The sequence below is a fragment of the Pogoniulus pusillus genome, chromosome 15, assembly GCF_015220805.1.
Source record: "Pogoniulus pusillus isolate bPogPus1 chromosome 15, bPogPus1.pri, whole genome shotgun sequence".
Taxonomy (NCBI): Eukaryota; Metazoa; Chordata; class Aves; order Piciformes; family Lybiidae; genus Pogoniulus; species Pogoniulus pusillus.
In genome coordinates, this window is record NC_087278.1 from 8100893 (window position 1) to 8123985 (window position 23093).

Here is a 23093-nt window from a genome sequence, read left to right on the forward strand (position 1 = left end):
TCTCTGTTCCTTGCCCACTCTCAGGGCTCTCCCCTATTCGGTTACCAAAAACAGGTTATACGGCATCACGTTTAACTCATTTTTAGCATCTCCAAAGATGAAGGCACCACAATCTGACTGAGGAATCTGCTCCAGCATCTGCCCAGTCACACACTCACACAAAAATCAGTCTTTTTATGATTAAGTGGAATTTCCTGTATTTCAGTTTGTGCACAATGACTTGTGCCTTGTCACTGTGAAGATCCTGCCTCCATCTTCTGGCTCCGACAGGGTACTCAGGCATATTGATTGATAAAGATTCCTCTGACCCTTCTCTTTTCCAGGCTGAACAATCCTAGGTCTCTCAGCCTCTCATCACTTGTCAGATACTCCAGTCCCTTAATCACCTTAGTGGCCCTTTGCTGGACTCACTCCAAGATGGTTACATCTGCCCTGTACTGAGAAGCCCAGAACTAGACAGAAAAGATTTTAGCGATAAAAAGCACGGATAAAGCTGTAGGAGACTCAAGCTCACATGCCAAATTACCTTCCAGAATGGTCTACTAGGTTTCCCACAAAACAGAGAGATTATAATACACTAAGCAGTTAAACATCATTTTCTGAGCAAACAATTTTCAGTGACTTATTAGTCCTCCATGGCTCAGAATTGAACTGGTAACACTTCAGGAAAAGTGGGTCTTCCATTTTCTGTAGCTAAGTGATACTTGGCAAAAAACAGAGAATCATCAGCAGTAAATATTTCATGGAAACTTAAGGACTTTGAAAAAAAGAGTATCATCTTGCTCTAGAAAATGCTTAGTCCATTTTATTGCAGAAATTGCAAATGCCTGGCAGCACACCTGTCCCCAAACACCCCAAAACAGCAGGAGCTGCACAGATCAAGACAGCCCACATTCTGTACTTCATATCAAAAATCTTCTCTCACTTCACATGAAACACTAAAGAGAAGAAATGTTTAAGTATTTAAGTTCCAGAAAAAACATGCAAAACCACCAGTGTAACGAAGCATCACTCTAAACAATCAAGCTCACATGTACAATTTAACATCTTACCACCCCTATTTATGTTTGAGCTCTATGCAAGAATCCTGGTATCAAAACCAACCTTCTGAGCAGATTCCTTCTTTTTCTTATCCTCTTTCTTCCTTTTCTTGTCTTCCATTAACTGTTCTTCCCTTTCTTGCTCCTTCTCTCTGTCAAAACATGAAAAAAGGCATGAGTACAATCAAGTTATACAAGAGCCTCTATTCTTGCCCTCAAGAAAGGAAGTCAAGGCATTAGATTCCTCTTATCATCACACTTCATTTTCATTTGAAGGTTTCAGTCTGAGATAAGAAAAGCACCTTCTAGCTCAGTCTGGCCACAAGCACACCACTTGCTGCATAAAGGAAAATTCCTTTATTCAGATCAGGCCTCTTATGGCTGTGCCCTATATAAATTAACTATGTTCCTGGTATTAGAACTGTCTTCTAGCCATTCTGGCCAAAGCAGCCTTTTAATTGGGTTGTGCTATTACTTAATGAACAGGCTCATGAATATTTTTATATGGTAAAAAAGGAGAAGTTGTAATTTAATATAAGATGGTTTGGTCTGATATGACATTTATCTTTGCAAGGGGAAGAGATTATTCTATTGCCTGTAGCTGTGCCACTTGTAAGAGACTAGAAGTGTCATATCAAATCAAAACCGTTATTTATTGTACAAATCACTAATTTAATTTCTAGCCTATTGTACCCACCCCCAGAATTTTTTTAATGAAACCTGCAATACAAATTACTTTCCAGGGAATCTATTTTTCTCTGTAAGAACATTCTTTCAGAGAAGGAAGAAAAATACGTGCAGCTGCTATTGTTGTCAAGCCATCATCTTGTTGCTATGTTTTGTATCAAATATGAAAGTACCAGAAAATGGTTAATCTACTGCACAAATACTATTGGCTGAGCTGTTACTATGGCGAATCTCATTTTTGTTAACCAGTTCACTTCCTTCGAAGTACATTAAAGACCAACTTTTCAGCTCACTTGGAGTAATTTCTTTTTGCAGGGAAAGATTAAGGCATAAACAATTGTCTTGATGCACATAAACTAGAGTTCATATCAGTGATGATCTATTTCTTATATTTATGCACAAATCAAAGCTCTTTTTAAACCATAGTTAAAAAAGGTTAAGCTTTAAGTTGACTTTGTCACATTGCTCAGTCTCATCCTTCCATTGCTGCATTTATATGTTATAGGTAATATTTTTCTTTTCCATTTTCAAGCAACTCCTACAAAACTACTTTTAAATGTTATATACTAACAGCTTCCTGATCCAACACTTCACATTTCTTTCTTAGAAGGGTCTAAGGAGAGTAGTAAAAAGTCTTTCTGGTTTCAAGTTCTTCATGGATGGAGAAAATGGATAAAGGCAAGTAAGGTCCTGAGATTACTACTAAATGCAATTCACACAAACCACCAAGTTCAGTTTGCATTTAACCAAGTTTGAGGCAAGCATTCTGTATCATATGGAACAGTATTTCACATTTTATGCACTCTTGTCTGGTACTGCTTAGCCAGGTCAGTTCTTGCTCTCTTCTGTTTTCTATAAAGCATCAAAGCACTTCCCAGTCCCAAACTTTAGCAAGGCAAAAAGGCCTGCAGGTGTCTCAGTGTTAGTAACAGCATGAGAGCTGAAGCACTGGGGACATCAGTGTACTGTCACAGCACTGAGGGAAAAAAAATCCCATTTCCTTTGAGGTGCATACTGTAAGCAACATGAAAAATCCTCCAGTGACACCCTCATCACTCCAAGTTACTATAACCTCAAATTGTTTACTACTTTGGTCCTGTCAAGCTATGTAAGCCTTTTGGGCTGCAGAGCCAATTACAAATATACTATCTGCAAAACAACTTTGTTGCAGCAGGCAAAAAGTTTACGACCTGTCTTAAAAGAGTTGCAGGAGGAGGACAGGATCTTATACAAAATGACTTACAGTAACTGTCTGGCACACAGACAACCTTCTGCTTAAAATCACCTTCCTTTGTTTTGTGAGCAGAAGAGTGGGGAATGGAAAATAATGAGAAAAAATATTCAAAATCAAAGCTGAAGCTACGGTTCACAACAACACACAGCAACAGTAATGCAAGAAGCCAATCACAGACCATTCATAGCCTGAAAGTAAGCACCTAGTTACAGTCATCTGTCTTTGTGGTAATTTCAGGAGAGGGAGATTGCTACAGCTGCTGCCTTGTTTTTCAGACTTATGGACAAATACGCATGGCACTAAGGCTGCAAAGAATTTCTCTGTTTTGCATGATGACCTCCCCTTCTGCTGCTCTTTTAGCAGAGATGTGCATTTGGTACGTCACAAACAGCTTCAATATAGCACTAATCAAAACTTAGTAATTTAGGATTCAGTTGACCAAAGAACATACTGAAGTGGAAGAGATCTGTCAGAACACTAGGACTGCATCGAACGTACATGACAGCCAAGTCTGTGACAACAGGCAACCAAAACCTCACAAAAGTAGCAAATACAAAGTTATACACTCCAATTGATGATACAGACATGGTAACAGTGTACCACTACAGTGAAAGCTCACTGAATTGGGGGTGGAAATAGCATATCCTTATTTTTGGATCACATTTGCAGTCTTCCCACTTTTACTCCTTGATGCAGTTCATTAATATTTGAAATTTTATAATCTCCGTTTTCCCTCTGCAGTTGTACACATGAGGTCTGTTGGTGTTAAGTGTTCAATAAATTGAACATAAACAAAGACTTCAAGTACCTTAACAACTAATTCAGAAGACAATATTGTTTATTGACCATTAGCTGAAAGGTTAATTCTTCCTAGCCTGGTCAAGGAAACTGAGGATTCCATCACATACATTGCAGCAATAAGCTGCTTGTATTGACATCAACAGAGGAGAAAATCCATCAACTCCAAACGAGTGAATTCAGAGCAATACAGTGGGGTGTGGTTCCGGTTTTTGTTATCAGCATAGTAACGGGAACATGGACACACCACAACCCTGAAGAGGAAGTCTGCTAAACAGGAATCAGAGGCCAGCTTTCTACTCCTGGTTTCTTCAAGAAAGCATGTGTCAAAAAACGACCTAATGTACTTTAAGAGTTCCCACAGAACTTTAGAATCAGCATTACTGAAAAGTATTTAAAAATCATATTGCAGACTAATTACTTCAAGTAAGGCATGTTAACAGCTTACAAATGAGGACAAAAATAGAGGCTGTAAGACAATATTTTCTTTATAAAAAAAAATCCCAAACTCAAACCAACCCAGTAGTTAAGATGAAGTACACTTAATACTGTATCTAAATTGTTAGATCAATCCCTTCTGGCTATGACAAAAACATTAATTTCAGAGAAAATAAATTTTTTTTTTCAGCTAGTTCACTAGACAAGTAACAGCAAATACCTGCTAGGTCCAAGTTATTTAAATGGATTGCCATTTCAATAGGGAAAAAACCACCAAAAAAAGGTATTCACGAAGTGTGTCTTTCCCCCTAAGACAGCTGACCAGTTTTGGAAAATGCTGATTTCTTCCAAAATCCTACTATGCATTTCTCCAGAAAACTAGCAACAACTAATTACAGTTTTAAAGGGCTTCTTCTCACAACATACATGAGGCACTGCTGGAGGACAGAAGTTACGTTTCAAAGGTCTTGCTATCAAAACTGAGCTTTGAGACAAGATGACGCATCATATTACCTATCTGCTGGCAACACATTTTGATTGGTGAAGTGACACACAGTATTAGCCTAGATAGAAATGCCACAGTCCCACAGAGTCACCCTCAAACTAGAATTACACGCATGAAAATTAGTAATATGCACAAAATGAAAACTAGAAACTCCGGAGAGGCACTTTAATGTATGTAACTCCCAGTTCCTTCCACAGGACTGCAGAGTGACAGTGCAAGAGTGCTTGGAAGTTCCTTTTATGTAAAGATGCAAACTAGATATGAGTACTGCGAGTTATTTTCCCTCTTCTTGGCCCCATGTTTTACTTACTTTCAGCACAGCTTATTTGGTTCAGTTACACCACAAACACAACACAGGAATGACAAAACTTCTATAGGTGCATGCTGTTCTCCCTATGACAATAAGCACAGGAGATTTACAAATCTGTTTCAAAACAGCCAACTTCAGTATCCTCTGTACCTCATTTCAGAAAAAGGGTGACTGTGAAACTACACTTGGAGAATCAGCAGCACTTCAGCAAAACAAGCTTTTATCTGTACAGCTGCAAGACCACGTTAACAACTGTTCAATTTTCCTTAAAGGCTTTGTCTGTGACTAGCCAGAACTAAAGGCCATAACCTAATGATCTGCATGCACAAGCCAGCCTCACTTAGAGGAGGCACTTGAGCCTCTCTCGCAGACAGGCCTCTAGTATTTCAAGATATCAGACCACAAATACACTTCTAATTATTCAGAAATTATTAAAGACTCAAAACTTGAGGGACCAAACTCAGAAGCTTCACCTACAGTAAGGTATCCAACTCTAGATACTGGAAACAAGAATTCCCAGTGAACTAACTATGGACATGTAGCTTCTTAATATTTCTGAAAGTTTCTTTGGCATTTTGATAAATCATACAGCCTGAATACCAGCAGAATTAGGCATCACACACTGGTGCCTCAAATATGCTGCAAGACACCTTTATAACAACCTCAAGGCCAGGCATGCTTCCAAGGCACAAGCATCTCTCAGTCTCTACAAGGAGGAACTCTCCTAGAGAACAGTAAGCTGTCTTCAACAGTGCTATTTCCTGAACAGCTAGCTGCTGCCACTGGAGAACCAGGTTCCATTTTCTCCCAGTTTACCTTCGTCAAGCACTTGCCCTGACCTCCCTTTGCTTGAGCCTTTTCTGGAACTCAGCTGATTCTTATGACAAGTCAATTCAAATCAATAGAAGTCACCTGGACCATTCTCACTTTTTTTCTAAGTAGAGTTAGCTTAGACTATTATCAGACACAAGCACAAGGAATCTCTTCCTTTCAAAGAAGCAAGTTAAATGGGTTGCAATTGAAACTGCACCTTATTTTATCACCACATCTATCCACACACCATCCAGTCAAAACCCCATACATTGTGTAACAGAAAGATCTACTAGTAAAATTCAGTGTATTTGCCTTTCAAATACACCCCTACATTAATGTATCAAGGAAGCTTTCCTCTTGACTGTGTTAGTCCTTTATCCCGTACTCCGTGTATGTGATGGAAGCATCACCACCTGTATCTATGCAATTCTCCTAACTGTAACAGCAGCTTTTATGGACACAATCCTCTACCATTAAAACGTTTCTATATAAACATATTTAGAAGTGCAAGCTGCTTAGAATTAAGGGCCCTAAACAATTAAGAAAAAGCATACTACACACTCCCAAATCATTCTGTGCACCTTGAAATGCAGCAAAGAATACTGGCAATCTACTACTTCAAATGCTCAAGCTTTCAAAGCGTATCAGCAAGTTGGATTTCAGAGACTAAAAACTCAGACCCTAACTTCCTAAAGTTACTTGCACTAGATTAAACTGTGTAAAGATCTCGCAATGAAAAGCCTAAAAAGTTAACGTGCACACCATCAGTCACCTCTCCTGTTAAGCAACACTTGCATGCATCAACTAGATAAAGTCATATAAAACCTGGTTGAATAGGAGTTAGCCATTAATAATGTTCAGTCTTCAGCATAAACAGACAAAAACAGAATTTGAAATTATTTTAGGCCACATGAATTCTGACATTTGAAGGAAAAAACCCTGATCCTTTGGAATAGCAGCCCTGAATATCCATAACACAAAAAAATTTCTAGGAAAAAAAAGAAATTACTTGTTTGCTTGAATAAGACTTAAGTTTACAACATCATTGAACAGCAGTATTGAAGTGATAAAATATGCAGTTTACAAAAAAACCCCACCAGTTAGTAAAAGGACAACTGTCCCCCACTCTTAGAAAGTGAAATGAAGATATCCAAACTCAGTCCTTCAGAATAACATGAAATTAAAACTCTTATATTTGTAACATCTATGTACATAGTACAGCACACATTAGGCAGTAACAGAAGTATCACACTGCCTACAGGGCAGGCTGTTGATTTTGAACAGGAAATAGACACTTTGCCATGCATTAAATAAAAATACTTTGGAAAGTGTGGTTTTAGAAATGGCTCTGTCAAGTGGTGTTTTCAAAAGGTGAAAAGATTATTGCTTGTCGAGGACCTAGTGTAAGCCACTTTTTTCCTCCTCTTTGGCTGGAAACCAAAACAGCGTCACAGCGAGAAGTCTGCTTACTTTAAAAAGCATATCTGGAACAACTGATATGCCTTTATCACAGCAAAACATCAGTAATTTGAAGCTTCTGTAGAAAATAACCAACTTTAAAATACTGGCGTACAGAATTCATCAAAAGTACACATTTCTGAAGGACTCCTTATAGACTGCTATTAGAACTGTTAGTGATTGACTAATTCTTTATGGGCTTATTACATACATACTGGTGAGACCCCATCTTGAGTACTGTGTTCAGTTTTGGCCTCCCCAGTTGAAGAGGGACAGGGATCTGCTTAAGAGAGACCAGCAGGGGGCTACGAGGATGATTAGGGGACCAGAGCACTCCCTTATGAAGAGAGGCTGAGGGACCTGGGGCTTTTTAGTCTAGAGAAGAAAAGACAGAGAGAGGATTTAACAAATATTTATAAATATTTGAGGGCTGGGGGTCAGGGGCAGGATGACAGGCTCCTCTCACTTGCTCCCTGGGATAGGACAATGGATATAAGCTGCGGCACAGGATGTCCCAGCTCAACACAAGGGGGAACTTCTTTACTGTAAGGGGCCCAGAGCATTGGAACAGGCTCCCCAGAGAGGCTGTGGAGTCTCCTTTTCTGGAGACTTTCAAGGCCTGTCTAGATGCATTCCTTTGTGATCAAAATAGAATGTATGGTGCTGCTCTGGCAGGGGGGTTGGACTTGATCTCTTCAAGGCCTTTCCAACTCCCAACATCCTGTGAGATATATGTGTGTGTACATACATATATACACACATATATATATATGTATACATACACACAGTGGTTCATGTAATAGAAAGAAAACCACTCTGATCATAAAGAGCTGTTTGCTTTAAAGAACTGGACGGTATAAGCCTTACAATGCAACTACATATGTTCATAAATAAAGAGGCATGCCCTCAACACTTCAGCAATTGGTTTGGAAGGATGTGGAGGGAGTCAATTTCAGTTTTGAGAGTCTCCTGTTAAAAAAACTTCATATTGTGTAAAGAAAGAACAGAAGTGGTTTTCATATCCCATGTTTCTTGCTTCTATTTCTTTCATAGGATCCTCCTTTCCAACTGTATCACTCACATGAGCATAATGACTTACAAGTACAACCCGAAGTTTCCAAATGTTAGCCACAGTTAATAAAACCCAAAGTTTTAAGGAAATGCAGCTAAAGTTCTAGAACTTCACAACTGAGCAAGTTTTCTCCCATACTTTCCTCTGTCTTCAAATGTTAATGGATCAGAAATTATTTCACAGATGTAGACTCTTGCCTACTAAAGATACAGAGAAGCACATTTAGACAACGATGAAATTGAGAATGCAAAACATTGTCAAAAATTTGCATGTGATTAAGATGTCCAGGAATTTATCACATCAGAACATCTGTCCAGCAATACACTGTTTTATTCAGGACTTCAAGGTTCTATGTGCTTAAATTACCTTATTTTCCTCTAGAAACTATCCATACATACAGGGAACTCCACTATCTACAACTGTTTGCCAGAAGGGGAAAAAAAAGTATTTTTTACAAAGGAAGAGCTTTCAATCCTTAAGAAGTACAGCTGAGATCTCTGTTCCATTACAAATGACCTAGCCTGGCCATACATACTCTATCAAACCCTCATTCTCGCTACAGCCATAATTTCAGCAAACAACAGACTATCTGGCAAAATATTTCTCTCTCTTGCATTAACTGACTTTTCATTTCTGCAGTTGTTAGGAGGTGTGTGTGTGGATATGAAAGTTCTGGACAAACGACCACTCCAAGGGAGCTGCTGCTGAACTTCCCTTTGCATGTGATATCCTCCTTTTCATTACATCATCCAGAAAAGAACCTTTTGCCTGCCTCGCTGTGCTTACAGAAATACATCAAGTGTCCTACTTTGCCATACAACAAAGGGCTTCAAATGAACACAGGCTATCTTGGAAAAGTGCCAGATGTCACTTAAGGATTGCCTATTAGTCTGCAAATGCAGTATACACAGGTATTTGCCAGTATTGCTTTGTATTAAAAGATTAAGTTATGTAAACTCTACCAGTTTTATAATCTCAAATAGTTTGCATGTCAGCAGACAAAAAAAATCCTTCCACTTGAAAATTACCAGAAAGCTAAGAGAACCATTTCTTTATACAGTCCTTTCCAGTTTGTCTTTTTTTTCTTTTTTTTTTCAAACTGACACTTTCTGCACTAAGTACCTGATACATTTACTGGTCTCACCATCAGAATCACAAATAACTCTGATTTAAAGGGACTTCTGGAAGTTACTTGGAGTCTGGTCTAACCTCACACTCGGAGTTATCATTGAGCAGGGTGCTCAGGGTCTAGTCATGTTCTAAGTATCTCCAAGGTCACCACCACCACTGTGGAGAGCTTATTATGTTGTTTGTTTTCCTACAGCCACTGCATTTGCCTCTCAACATCAGAATTCCTTTTCTGCAACTTGTGTTTGCTCCTCTTTAATCACTGTGCACCATCTCCATGAAGACTCTGTCTCTCTACACACTCTCATTAGGCAGTTGAAGGCAGCAGTAACATTATTCTGTTAGCCTCTTATTTTAAATAAGGCTGAACAAGTACAGTTCTCTAAGCCTCTCCTGGTGCAAGATGTACTCCAGAACATCAATCATCTTAGTGGCCATTCACTATGTCAGTGTTCATCCTGTATGAAGGCCAAGCTGGATGCAGCATATCAAAGGCAGACCTTAAAGCATTGAATAAAAAGAATCACTTCTCTTTACCACTGGCTATAGCCTAGCACAGCCCAGCAGGTGTCTGGTTAAGAGCAAGGACAGCTTACTGACTCACATTTCTACTTTGTCAGGATCTTCAGGTTGTTGTTTTGTTTTTTTCCTGCAGAGCTTAACCTATGATGTAGCACAGAGTCATTTTTCCTCAGATGTGATATTTTCCAACTACATTTGCCGAATTTCAAGAGGCTTCTGTCAGACCATTTTCTCCTACCTACTGAGCTCCACCTTAACAGCAATTTTACCCTACACAGGCATCAACTGCTTTAAGTGGTTTAGGATCATCTTCAAACGTGCTGAGGGTACATTCCATCCCACTGACCATGTCATTAATGCAGATGTTGAACTTACTAACCCATGCACTGACTCTCATCAGATACCATACTGCTGAGCCACCAGTGGACCTAGCATCAATGGCCACAATCAGCACTGCAATGCAGATTGGCAAGCCAGCTCTGGAATCCTTATTGAAAAACCCAAACAAACCTTAGAATTAGCAAGTAGTTCTCTATTTAACAGTCTACTGAGCAGGGAACTAATTACAGACATATCTTCTGCAGAGGAAACCCATAAATGAGCTACCCTTCACTTCAGGTGTCTGTACCAGTACCGCACTGCATTTTATCACCCAGATAACCCTGCAAGTCAAGGGGAAACTCTACTGGTAGAGTTGGAAACTCTGCCAATGCTTTGAACTGGCTATAAATTGTGACCCAAGTAAAAGCTGATGAGCATTACTGCCACCTTAATAACACATTCTTATAGGTATGTATGAGAAGTGCTCTTAAAGAGAAAAAACTCAACCTACAAAAACCTGCTTACTGCTTATCTTCCAACTGCAGTTAAAAAGCAATTTAACTCTTGACTATGGGGTACTCAATTAACAAAAGCAGCTCTGTACCTTCTTAGATTTAAAACTTCTGTCTTACATGCCAAGAATAGAATTAACACTAAAAAATCCCAAGAAACAAATCTATTTGCTATGGTAACTGCCACAGTGCACAGAATTGTGACATTTGTTTTAATGTCAGAATGTGGCATTTCAAAAAGAATACTGAAAAAATATAACATGGTTTCATTAAATGCAACATTTTCTGACAGTGCATTATTTGTAGCACCAGCACAGGCCATACAGACAGTAAGAAACTGGATCATACAGAGCCTTTGACAACAGAGGTAGCTAAATTAAAACCAAGCTTTAACATTAAATTAGGACTGGTATTTTTATTTGTGTTTACTGATTGTAATAGAATGAGTCCTAAAAGCCAGCCCAGTAACAACCCAAATTATTTAGAGATATAGAACACAATTTTAGGGAATAGTGGAAATAAACATTAGGTAATACCACACTACGGTGTTATTGCTGTAGTTTAACACATTTTACAGTATTTGAGGTTTTCTTAACGTCTGTGGTGTGGCACTTCAAGCAGGAATTAAGGAAAAAATAAATAAATTGAAATACAGGTCTCATTCAAGCAGTTTCTATTTAGTGACAGTTGAATTACTGGGGGGAAAAAAAGGAAACCACCAAACAAAAGACCCAACAAGCCCAAACTCAGAGGAAATAATTTTCTTAAAAGCAGCCTCTACCAAACGATGAAGTGCTTGGAATTCTACCCCCCTGGGGATAGATATCCTCACAGTATCAGAATGGTACAATTTATACTTCATTTTATAAGCAATCTGGTTGTTTACGTTCATTCAGTTTCCAAAGAAATACTCTAAAGTCACTTGGTGTAAAAACCAAAACATTTTATATGAGTTAATTAGTAGCCTGACAATCACCCTACATATCTCTAGATCTGTGTAATACTGTAAAATTTTCCATATACAGTCCTTCAGGGCACTATAGTAATGAAAACAACATTTATCAAACTGCAAGTAATTATTTTAATTATACTAAATCAAAAGACTAAAGCAAGAATGTGTTTAATTTTATCAGTGGGAAGTTAAGAACAAGGTTTTCCACATGAAGTTATTATTCATCTGCTGTAAGCCAAGCCTGAAGAACCAGCAAGTTAAGGTTGCTTGAACTCCCAATACATTTAAAAAAACAACTCTCAGGTTGCTCAGCTTCTCCTGGCAAAGGTATTTAAGGTTTATGTTTTCTACTCCAGTTACTGCCTTGGGCAGTATTTATTTTTAACAGGTAAGAAAATTCACTCAGCTGCTTCCTGCAAATATTAAGTTACAGTGTTTCAGAACTGTCATGATCTGTACAAATTGTGGGAAGAAAGAAAAGGTAGCAACGTATTTTGTGGGTCTGGAAACGCTGTATAAATCCTGCCAGATTACTAGTTCTTCAAATCCACCTGAGTATGGTCAGTATATTCAGCTGGGGCTGGGCAGGCAAATTCTTTTTATTCCATTCCTGTAAGCAGGCTGCAAAGATTACAGCTTGTAACTAACATTAGATGAAGACTGAGGAGTTTCTTCATAATTGCCACTCTTGAAGACTACAAACCACTGTTTACCCTCAGAACAGACAAACACTATTCCTGAGAGCTGCAACAGGACTAATGGCAAACAAAAATCCCCCAGGAACAAGCTATGCAAGCACATTGCAATAAAGCAGGACAAAAACACAGGTGATTTAAATTTCAATCCACTGTAATGCACAAACCAGCAGCTGTATTCAGCTAAGTCTCACACTTCACTGGGCAAGTTGGTTCCTTCCTAAAGTACTTTTAGTAACAGTTTTGAAGCCCTTTGTTTTAACACATACTTAAGCGTTTTGTGCAGATGTAGCATCTTAGGTGAAACAAAAATAAAACCCTGCACTTCATGCATGAAGCACAGCAAATAACTTTATTTCATGCCATTGTGCCCTGTACAATTAGATGAATTGTTATCTGGCTAAGTCTCAGATAGATACATACCTTCCAAAAGTTCCTCAGTATCTTGTAATTTTAATAATCATTAAATAATAAATAATTATCTTGTAATTTTTTATAATCATAACCTTCCTCTCTCAGACAAGGGAAAACCACAAGAGATTTACATGTACACTGTTATGTGACAGCCAAAAACTAGATGCTAGAAGAGCTGATTATCAATCTTGGCAATCACAAAGTTCAACTATAGATAGCACTCAGGCTGAAGAAAGAGCTCGTTTACCGGTTAAACACCATGGATTAGTGAGTGAGCAAGTTCTTAGAGTGCAATACAGATTCCATACACTTCACAGAGAGGCCTCAGCTAAGCACAGCATATACTGACCTCAAGTAAGATCACAACAGGCAAAATTCAGTCTGGTCTATGACTACATCACAGGTTTGGATTCTCATGCTTACTCTAAAACTCAGCTGTTACATCCACCACTTTCTCACTCTCTGCTACTCTTAATGATTTCTTAAGAAATACCATCTATGCTCAGTAGCTGAGTAAAGTTGCATGCTTTTTTTTTTCCTTCCTTCCCTCCCCATTGATAATTGAATTAGGAGAGGGAAGGGCGATACTTAATAACACATGCCACACACCACAGAGCTTTCTCAGATTATGTTACAAAACAAAAGACTGCGTGACCTGCTCAAGGTTATGGTATGACTCCATTGCTCACTATGAATTAAAAACTGGTATCCTCCTGACTCCTATATTTTCTCTAATAAAATAATACTACTACTTAATGCTTGGGCAGCTCCTTTCATCACAGGATGTCAAAGGTCTTTATAAATATTAATTAAGCATTGCAACAACGCCAAGAATTATATAAAACTTAAATCTGCACGTGAGTAAATCCAAGCCAAGAATAAATAACCTATGCTCAAAGTCATAGGACAAGTCAGCAGTATGGAGAATAAATGGCTCTTGTCATTAAGGAGCACTCCAGTAGAAACAAGGACATAATTAATACTGCAAATGTGATGTGAACAGCCCTTGATTGCCAATACATTACTCTAAAGCCTCAATCATGATCAGTCCTGCAAAAATCACAGCAAATTTCATGCAGCATTCTCATGAAAATATTAAGTTTGGTTTCATGGGGGTTTTTTCATAAAATTCTGTGGGATTTTAATGGTAACTTTCCTTAGAGAACACAGGTTTAAGTGTGATATTCCTTGGTACTCCTACAAAAGTAGCTTGTAACATCAAACTGGGACAATTCAAAGATGACTCCAAATCCCTGAATCTATCATGCTCTGCAGCAATTCAGGAAATTAAATACCAATTTATCTTAAGGACTCAGCATCACTCTCAAATAACCTTTATGAGTCCAAAATGAATGTTTTCAGCAGGCAATATTGTAGCTATCGCTTAACGAAGTACTCAAGTGATCTTACAGCTCAAAACACACACTTGGCCTGCTACAAATGCCACTCCTTTACAATTACTCGTTTAAATAACCGTAACTATCACAGAACTATCATGATACACTAATCTGTAACATTCAATAGTTCTAGTGTGAAAGCCAATCATGCCTAAAAACAGATTTGCTACCACATTTGCAGGCTTTCACGATAAGAGTGAGATTAGTTTTTAAAAATTCCTGTTAATCTAGTGAAACAACCCCAAGTATGACACGCTCTGAACCCCTGCAGAAATTCCTTTTTAAATTCTTTCTGAGAATCTGACATTAATATGACTGCAAAAAATATGTCTGCTTTGGAGAAAGTCTACTGTTATCTACAAAAGACAGAATAATTCTTTGCACTAAAAACATTTGCAGATTCACTTTACTGTGGACCCTGGGTCAGAAAAGAGAACCTTTGTTGTTATGATGTCCATAGAGAGATTAACTGAAAAACTGTGGGATTCTCATTTTAGTCCAATAGTTCTTGGGGGAGTTGTCAGATTGGTTTCACTGTTTGGTTGATGTCTTTGGTTGGTTTGGGTTTTCTGTCTGTGTGTTTTCTTTGGTTTTGGTTGGTGGGCTTTCTTTGCCTTTTTTTTTGTTTTGTTGTTTCTTTTTTAATAATATTTTTATTTTATTTTAAGAGTTCCCACAAAAGTTTTATAGCCCACCAGAATAACAAGATTTGGTGAAGACTGATGAAGTTGGCTGAATGAGAAACAGGCTTTTGTGGTTTTAACTGCAACTTGTGATTTAGTTCTGACTATGAATGCCTGCATCTAGGCGCTGGGGTTTATTTTTTAGCCTTTCAAAATGCACCTACTGTAGCAGTAGAAGCTTACTCTCTGGACAGCATCAGAATACATGCATCACTATCACGGTTTTATCTCAAGCTATCTGACAACACAAAGCTGGAGAAAAAAAAAATCAGTATTATATCCAACACATGGCTTGTATGACATGAAGCAATTTGTCTTCTGTCTTATATGGAATGACAGCAAGCTAATATCGTTTAAGCTACCATTCAAGCACTATGACTTTAAGAGAACTGGTAAGATTTGAAACAGCGAGGCTTCAGTAAATAGTGTTCCACTCCTTACTCCTAGTAATACTTTGTAAATAGACAGATCCAAAATTGCTGAGTATTTCTGGGTTAAAGTAGTCATCCAGTGTTCAAAAACAATAACAACGAAAAAAACCAACCTTGCAGATCCCAATCAACTAGTTTTCAATTAGAAGTGTGACCATGTTCAAGACAAAATACTGCTGAGATGCGTGGAAGTGTAACTGGAAGCCAAGAGGGAGCAACCTGTTAGTCTGCAGCCCTAGAAGCTTCATGTGAATAGTGGTAGCAGTGCACACTCTCCAGACAAGCAGATCTACCACAGATAGAACTACTAAGCAGCTAATTCTCCGAGTCTGGAAAAGCACAGATATGTGGATCCTTCTATTAAATACAGTATTTCCAAGTTTATGCTTTAGTTCAGTTTATGCATTTAGCTCTCAATAGAGTTTACTTTTCCAGACAAGTGGATTCCTAGCTTTTAACTAGTATTATGTATAATGGACATCCCATGCAAAACATGCAATTGTGTTGCAGCATATTCTTACACTTCTAAGAGACCTTCCACAACAGTTTTCATCACAGAGGACCACAGGTATAGGAAGAAAGGAATTACAACTATACTGTTAGAGATCATGGTTAGACTTTCAAGTCCTCAAGACTACACTGAAGAAAATGGTCATGACTTGCCACCCCGCAGAGATACACTAAACACTGCACCAGTAAAATTCCTGTTTTATAAGACTACCACCTATTATTGTTGCTTATAGGGTAATAACAGATGATGAAAAGCTAAAATGTGGTAAAACAACAGTGCTAAGTGTGAAGCCAGGCGCTTCACAACCTAAAAAGCTTAAATACATTTACCACACTAAGTGGATAATTAAAGCATTATCGGTCCCGTCACACATCAACTTTGGCATGCATTGTAAGATATACTATTTACAATACACAAGCTAACATAACCTTCTTCCTTTCCTACTTTTGTATGAAGATTTAAACACTGAAAAGTTACCTTCATAAATTTAATTCAATCAGCTGCTTCCTTTAAATACTTTGTAGAATCAGATGCTCAACCACCATTCATAGGATGAGTGATATTTGTAAGATGAATATATCACACTGAAGAGAGTAATTCTGCTAACAGACCATGCCCTCTTGTTCTGTGGCTTACATCTGCTGTTAAGGCAGAAAGGCACGGATCAAGTCTCATTACAGTCTCAATGAGGATGACAGACGGCAGACTCTGCTCAAGAAACTGAGTAAATCACAAGTGCATTAAGTCCTTTCTCCCTGCTGCATTGCCACAGACATTCTGAAGGCCCAAACATAAGACCTGGTCATAAAATCTAAGTGAATAAACGAAAGGTTTGGGTTTCACTATGAAGTTTGATACACTCTCTAGTGCAGTCTTCTCAAAATAAAGAGATCTGAGAAATGGCATCTACTTCTAAAGCACCAAGACCTCAGGGGCACAGAAAAAAATGTCTCTTAGGGAACCTTCAAATGTTAAGCACAGATTCTTTGCAAGTACAGAAGTCTTTGACAGATGAATGCTTCACACCCTTCATACTGCAACCAACTGGCTCATCCTTTGCATTAGCCATTTTTCATTCAAAAGTGAGACTGATTATTCAAAACATCCTAACTCAATACTTCACATCACGACTCGTGAGTAATTAAGATGTACGCTGAAATTATTCATTGGCACACAGAATGAAAGCTAGGGGAATTGTAAAGAAACTATTTGAAGGAAACCGGAAAAACGAAAACACAGCACAAGTGCAAGACGTGACTTGATCTGAACTACAAGTACCTAATAACTCTTCTCCCTTGTAGTTTCTTCAGTAGCCAAAAAATTCAAAGCCTCTCCAAACTTGTCTCCTCCTATAAACACTTGAGTTCTGAGGGCATAGAGATGACATGATCATCTTGATCTGTCATTCCACAAAAACAATTACTTAAGATGGCAGAAAGAACCAAATATCCTCATTAAGACATCGCTTGCACTCCTTGATTACAAAGAACATTATGTGGCCAATCTCTAATTGTACATTCTTCACTCACATGGAACACTGGTCACTGCTGTGAATTAGAACTATCATACAAGCATTCTCCAGAATCTAGTGATTTGTTATTTGTCCAAAATGCTGTCAGAAAGCACAGGAGGAACACACTGGCATTTCCCTACATTTTCAAGACTTATAACTGCTGCTGTGTTTTAAGAGAGTAACTAAATGCAGAACACTTTGACACTACTTGTGCACCCTCCTTTCCTCATCAAGAACAAATTCTTAAACCAGTAATTCTAAAGGCTAACATTAAATTTCTAAGCAATTGTATCACAGCTCTACATTTTGTGGTGTGACTGTGTAGCAAGGAAAATTCCTTCTGTTTTAGGTATCTCCTAAGAAAACATGTATAATAAACTTCAGAGAGGTAAGAACAAACAGTTTACAGGCACTACAAAGAAAAAAATTCACTCCCTTTTTCTGTATCTGCAAGCACAATGCATTGACATAATGCTGACACAGAAGCATAATAGTGCCTATTTGAAATCTGATGGCATTTCATACTCATGATTTTCTCATTGCTACTCTTTCCACTGATGCAACAGAGAAACACAGGTATTTCTAAGTAAACAGTTTAATATTTCTTTTTATTTTGTCAGGTGGGGGTTTTGCTGCGGTTTTCAGGGTGGTGCTGTCTAGTTTTCAGTACCTTAACTTGGTTGGTGGGAAGCTATGTCTAGAAAGACACAGCTCTGAGTTCTCCAAAGGCATTACCAGGAAGGACATTAGAAATTCAGTCAAGAGCTTTTTAAAGGCAGGGAAAACCGTAACTGCCTAATGATAAACATGTTTATAAAGAGACAACCTAATTTATACTGAAGAGTGAACAACATGGTTAGCTCTAGAAATATTACTGTTTCTTCACATATTTTAGCTAAAAGAATAAAGAAAAAAAAAAGCAACTGGGCAGAAAGTTGCTGGAATCCATGGAACAGGACTAATACAAGTAGTGGGCACTGCATTACACTGCAGTACTGTCATCCTAAATCCCACACCTGCCAGATTTAAATGGGATACACAATTGCTAAATGGGATGGCCCATCTTGCTTGTGATCTGTGCAGATAACCTGAGACATCTATATAGTGGTAACTTAGAAAAAATGTAGAAACATCTTCATTCCAGAAAGTACAGAAAAAAACAGCATTCTTCAGGTCACTCCTTTAACAGCCTATTTAAAATTGCCAACCGCAACAGTTATGAAGTAGAAACAAAAGAAGCTTTAAGAAATCATCACAAATAGGCACAGCTGATTGCCACCTCTCACATTTAATAATCTGACATGATGTTTGTATTTAATTCATTTTGGTAGTCCTGATACTGTGCACCATTCCCTAGCTGTGGGGTTTTTTTTAAGAATAACTTTATTTCCAGAAGGCATGTAATAAAGCATAGATTAAGCCACCCAGTCTGGGCATGACACTCTTACTAATTGCTAAATAAACAATCATTTCCTTGTATCCTAAACAAAGACATTAGAAAGTTCCAGTGAAAACTGCTTGCTGTATCCTCAGGCTTTTTTTTTTAACTAAAGACAATCTCCTATCAGGGAAAGAATTCCATTGTGCTGTTATTTTGATGGAATTGGTGCCTGCCCAATCTCAGCAGTCACTCATCTGAGAGCTTTTCCTATTTGAGTGCAGAAGACAACATTTTTGAAATCTTGATTGAGGGTTATCATTTCTTGTCTCTTTCCAGGAAGGGTAATTTACAGCTTAAGTGAGGAATTTAACTTGCTGCTTATGTCATTCACGGATACAGTACCAGATCAGTTTCTGACTTCAATCCCATTTAAATATATCTTGCTTTGTAATATAGTACTGAAAGATAACTTAGACACTTAAAAAAAAAAAAGTAACTACAACAGCAGACTGGATAGATGTCTTGACTGAAACAAATATCTAGTGGCCATTCATACTCAAGAAGCAAGTATCTTTAAATTAACTATATGTTACTATCAAAGAAGAAGTTTCTCTTGCAAACTAAGCCATCTCTGTAACGTCTGTACTCCAGAAAGCTCATGTTCTTGAATATATACAAGGTCAGAAAGTTGCTTCAATATACAAAAACTCTAAGATGACAGGACCTTGCAAACCACATACAACATGGCTATGATTTATCTTCCTGACATGTACCACTCTGGTTTTCTGCTATAAAAGAGGGAAATAAATTGTAAAGCAAAAGGTAATCCAGGAAAGAGTCTAAAATGACGAAACCAAGGCACTGCCACCTAAGGTTACAAAAGAGCACCACTAGAATGGTACAAAGAAAAACATTAACTCACAAGGGAAAAACTGAGGTGGAAATTTTGGTGATGAGTTGAATTTACCATTTAACAGGTTTCTGAAGTTCCAAGACTAAGCTGATTTTGCCTTGTTAAATTCTCACATCAATTTGTGTTTGCTACTTCTAGGTAATCTTTGCCTTCTCGCCTTATGCAAGACCAAGATTTCGTTTTTAATGAAAATCTCATCTTTCTGATGGTCAGTAATGATGTCACGAGACAAACAAATGCACAAAGTTTACAGATGCTACATTTCTTAAAAGAGCTGCCTTTCTATTTCTGAGTGCTTAAGAATCAAAACCACTTAAAGCACTCGGCATACAGATTCACAAAAGTGCCACTTGTTTCCAGAGTCAAATGTCATTTTTTTACCTCTGCTGACAACAGATCTGAAGACTTCTCCTGTCTTTAATTAACAGTTATCTCTTCCTATCTACCACTGATGAACTGCACAAAAGTGTGGAACAGAGCAGATTCATTTTTCAGACAGTACTGTATGATTTTATGACAGGAATGTAAGATATGCACTGTTCCACAAAACCTCCACACTTTAATGCATTCATTTAAACATTCTCTCTATCCTCTTTGAGAAAGGTGGTGCTGCACAAAGACAGGTCAACTCTTTGCTGCTATAAAAAGTTGAAGGTTAAAATGCGTAAGCTGATGTGGGAGACTATTTCCTGCTGAAAGAAAAGCCCTTTAAACACTAGAACCTCAAATCTAATTTGTCAGCTTATTGATGCTTCCATGCATACTGCCTGTGCAAATCATCTTTGCACGAAGCCACTACATTGAAAAAATGGTCAATGCTACCTAGCAAAAAAAATGAGCATTACCTTAAATGTGATACAGAAATCACATAAGCATTTAAAATTCTGTCTTTCAGGTGAAGCACCTGACTGTTAATTTTAATCAAGTCCATATGCTGTGCCAGAAGTGCCAGCTGGACTTAATGACAGTAAGTGCAATTTACATGTGGCCAACTCAAAGTGGGAAGTGTACGAAGTCCTGAATTTTTCCTTATGGTCTAATGGCATTAAAAGGGTATTCAAAAAATTACATTGGACACCACTAGAAACATAATCCTTACTTAAACTGACCTTTGATAAGCTTACTCTTAACTAACATATTGTTTCAAAGATGGGAAGGAGAACTTTATTCTGCCACTGAACCTATCACTACCAACTTCAAATAGGGGGCAGTACACCTCAGAATTAAACTCAGATGGGTCTCCCACTCACCATCACAAGAACCTAGCCCATAATACTGTTTTGGGTGGTGACTGAGTAGCAACTCAGTTACTCATCACTGTACGAGTTTAAATATTTCTGGAAGAACTACTAAAAAGAACTATAGGATTCAGTTACAGCATATAAGCATCTGAAATAGGTAAATACAACAAGAACTGCCACAAAAATGTCAATCTCTGAAGTGGCCCAGGCTTGAACAGCAAACCTGATGGACATCTGGTTATATGTCATCTGAAGCCACAGCCAAAGGGAATTGAGACTTACAAACAGCCAAAACTGAAAGGGAAACTCAGAAAGTACTTTTCATCTGGCTTGGTTAGCAAGGTGCATAAAAAAGGACAGCTAGTACAAATGTACACCATTAATGCTCAAATTAATCATTTTCATTAACTACCAATGAGAAGCTTTAAATGCAGCCTCCAGATGCACTCCACTCAGTACAGCGCATGTCAGTCTGAACAGTGAGGTAGAGACATGCTGCAGATGCCAACAGACACTGAGGCACCGTTGAAGAGTGGGGGAGAAGAGTGAAAGGAGGGCACAGACCCTCGGAAGTGAACTATTCTATTGTTAAGTGTTCTGTATTTGGAATTCTTCTTGGAACAACTATTTAGCATTTATTTTCAACAGACAAAATTAAAATAACTTCCTAGGAAAACACTGATGTATTTTGTGCTTATTTGTGGAGCTTTTGCTTGTTAGCTCTAGCTAGGTTCCATGTTTGCAACAGAGAAAAATATCCCCTTACTATATTAATTGAATACAGCCTCAGTCAGAAACTGAAAACACAGAAAAAAGCAAATGTACCCGTGGAATAAAACTACTCTAGTTTGCTGCTAGAGCTTGGAACTTTTGCCTGGAAAACAAAAGTCCCCTCTACTATCAAAAGTAAACTTTCCAGCAGCCTGGAAAAGTAACTTCAAATGGTGATGCTCACTTGGTCAAAACTTGCCCCCTAAAGGAAACTCTTCAAACCACCAAAATTATCCATACACTCAAGGAAAGCTACTGAAAGCTAAGTTTTTACATTAGAAAGGAGAAAAAAAAATACCTGTCACTGAACCTAGAGTAGATTTTCTCTTCCTTCATACTCTGCTAAAGGATAATACTAAAGCCTAGTTGGAAACTCTCAATGTTAAATACAGAATGTGATTTTCAGTTTAATAAAGAGATACTTCAGGAAAACAAAGTCTTCACTTCTATCTTAAAATCTCAAAGAAAATCCTATACTTTTCAGGGAATTAAACAACATTAATTTTTCTCATGGTAGCATGCAGAGCACCTTTTAAGTCCTGAATTCCTCTGCCTCCAGTGAAAGCCCTTTTTCTGACCTCAAGACACGGCACAACAATTTGTTACAATTCATTAACCAGCTATATTAATCACAGTCCTCAACTAGTGGAAATACACAATTGCTGAGCACCAAGTTTTAACACCAAATAGAACACTTCACATCTGAAGTTCTGAAAGAGGTGACATACACAATTTAATCTTTTCACTCGCATTACCATTTTAGTTAAATTTGCTTTGTTCCCATAAAGCCAGAAAAGAAAATAAACCATCATTCTATTCACAATTCAATACAGCTGTGTATCACTGGCTTCAGTTCCAGGCCACAGGCCAGGAACTTCTGAGTTCAAGTCTGGCTCTGCCACTGACTTTCTGTGTGGCCTTCAGAGAGCTTCTCTATTTCTGCACTTCTCCTGTTCAATCTGTACACTTACCTTACAGAACACCACTTCCTTTGTTTTTGCAGGCTTTGCAAAACCAAAACAAAACCAAAACGACCAATCCAAAACCAAACCAACAACTTGAACTGTGTCTGACAGCAACTTTTACTCCAACTTTTACACCCAAGACCCACCAAGAAGTATCTGCATAGCCAGCTGGTACTTGATAGTTTCTAGCCACATTAACTGCCAACATGCACACACAAGATATGCATACACACTTATATGATACACAAACGTAAAAAGATGTAGAAGTTGGAAAATAATTTCAGAGATTGCAAATAAAATAGGATTAAAAAAATGAAATCAAGTTATCTGCTATAATCAAACTTAAAATGCTTAACTTTAAATGCACACAATGCTCAAGCTAGCAGTA

The 23093-nt window shown here is 38.0% G+C and overlaps 1 protein-coding gene across 21 annotated transcripts in view; it reads right to left on the minus strand.

Moving 5' to 3' along the window:
* The window catches only part of TNRC6B (trinucleotide repeat containing adaptor 6B), a 140864-nt gene that overhangs the window by 60348 nt on the left and 57423 nt on the right, over window positions 1–23093 (minus strand). For 20 of the 21 annotated variants that reach the window (XM_064155186.1, XM_064155193.1, XM_064155190.1 and 17 more), the window contains one exon: window positions 1105–1192. In XM_064155186.1, coding sequence (XP_064011256.1) covers window positions 1105–1192 — 88 coding nt within the window. Of the gene's footprint in view, window positions 1–1104; window positions 1193–4417; window positions 4588–23093 lie in introns of those variants that run through there. The other variant, XM_064155202.1, reaches the window with a different exon arrangement.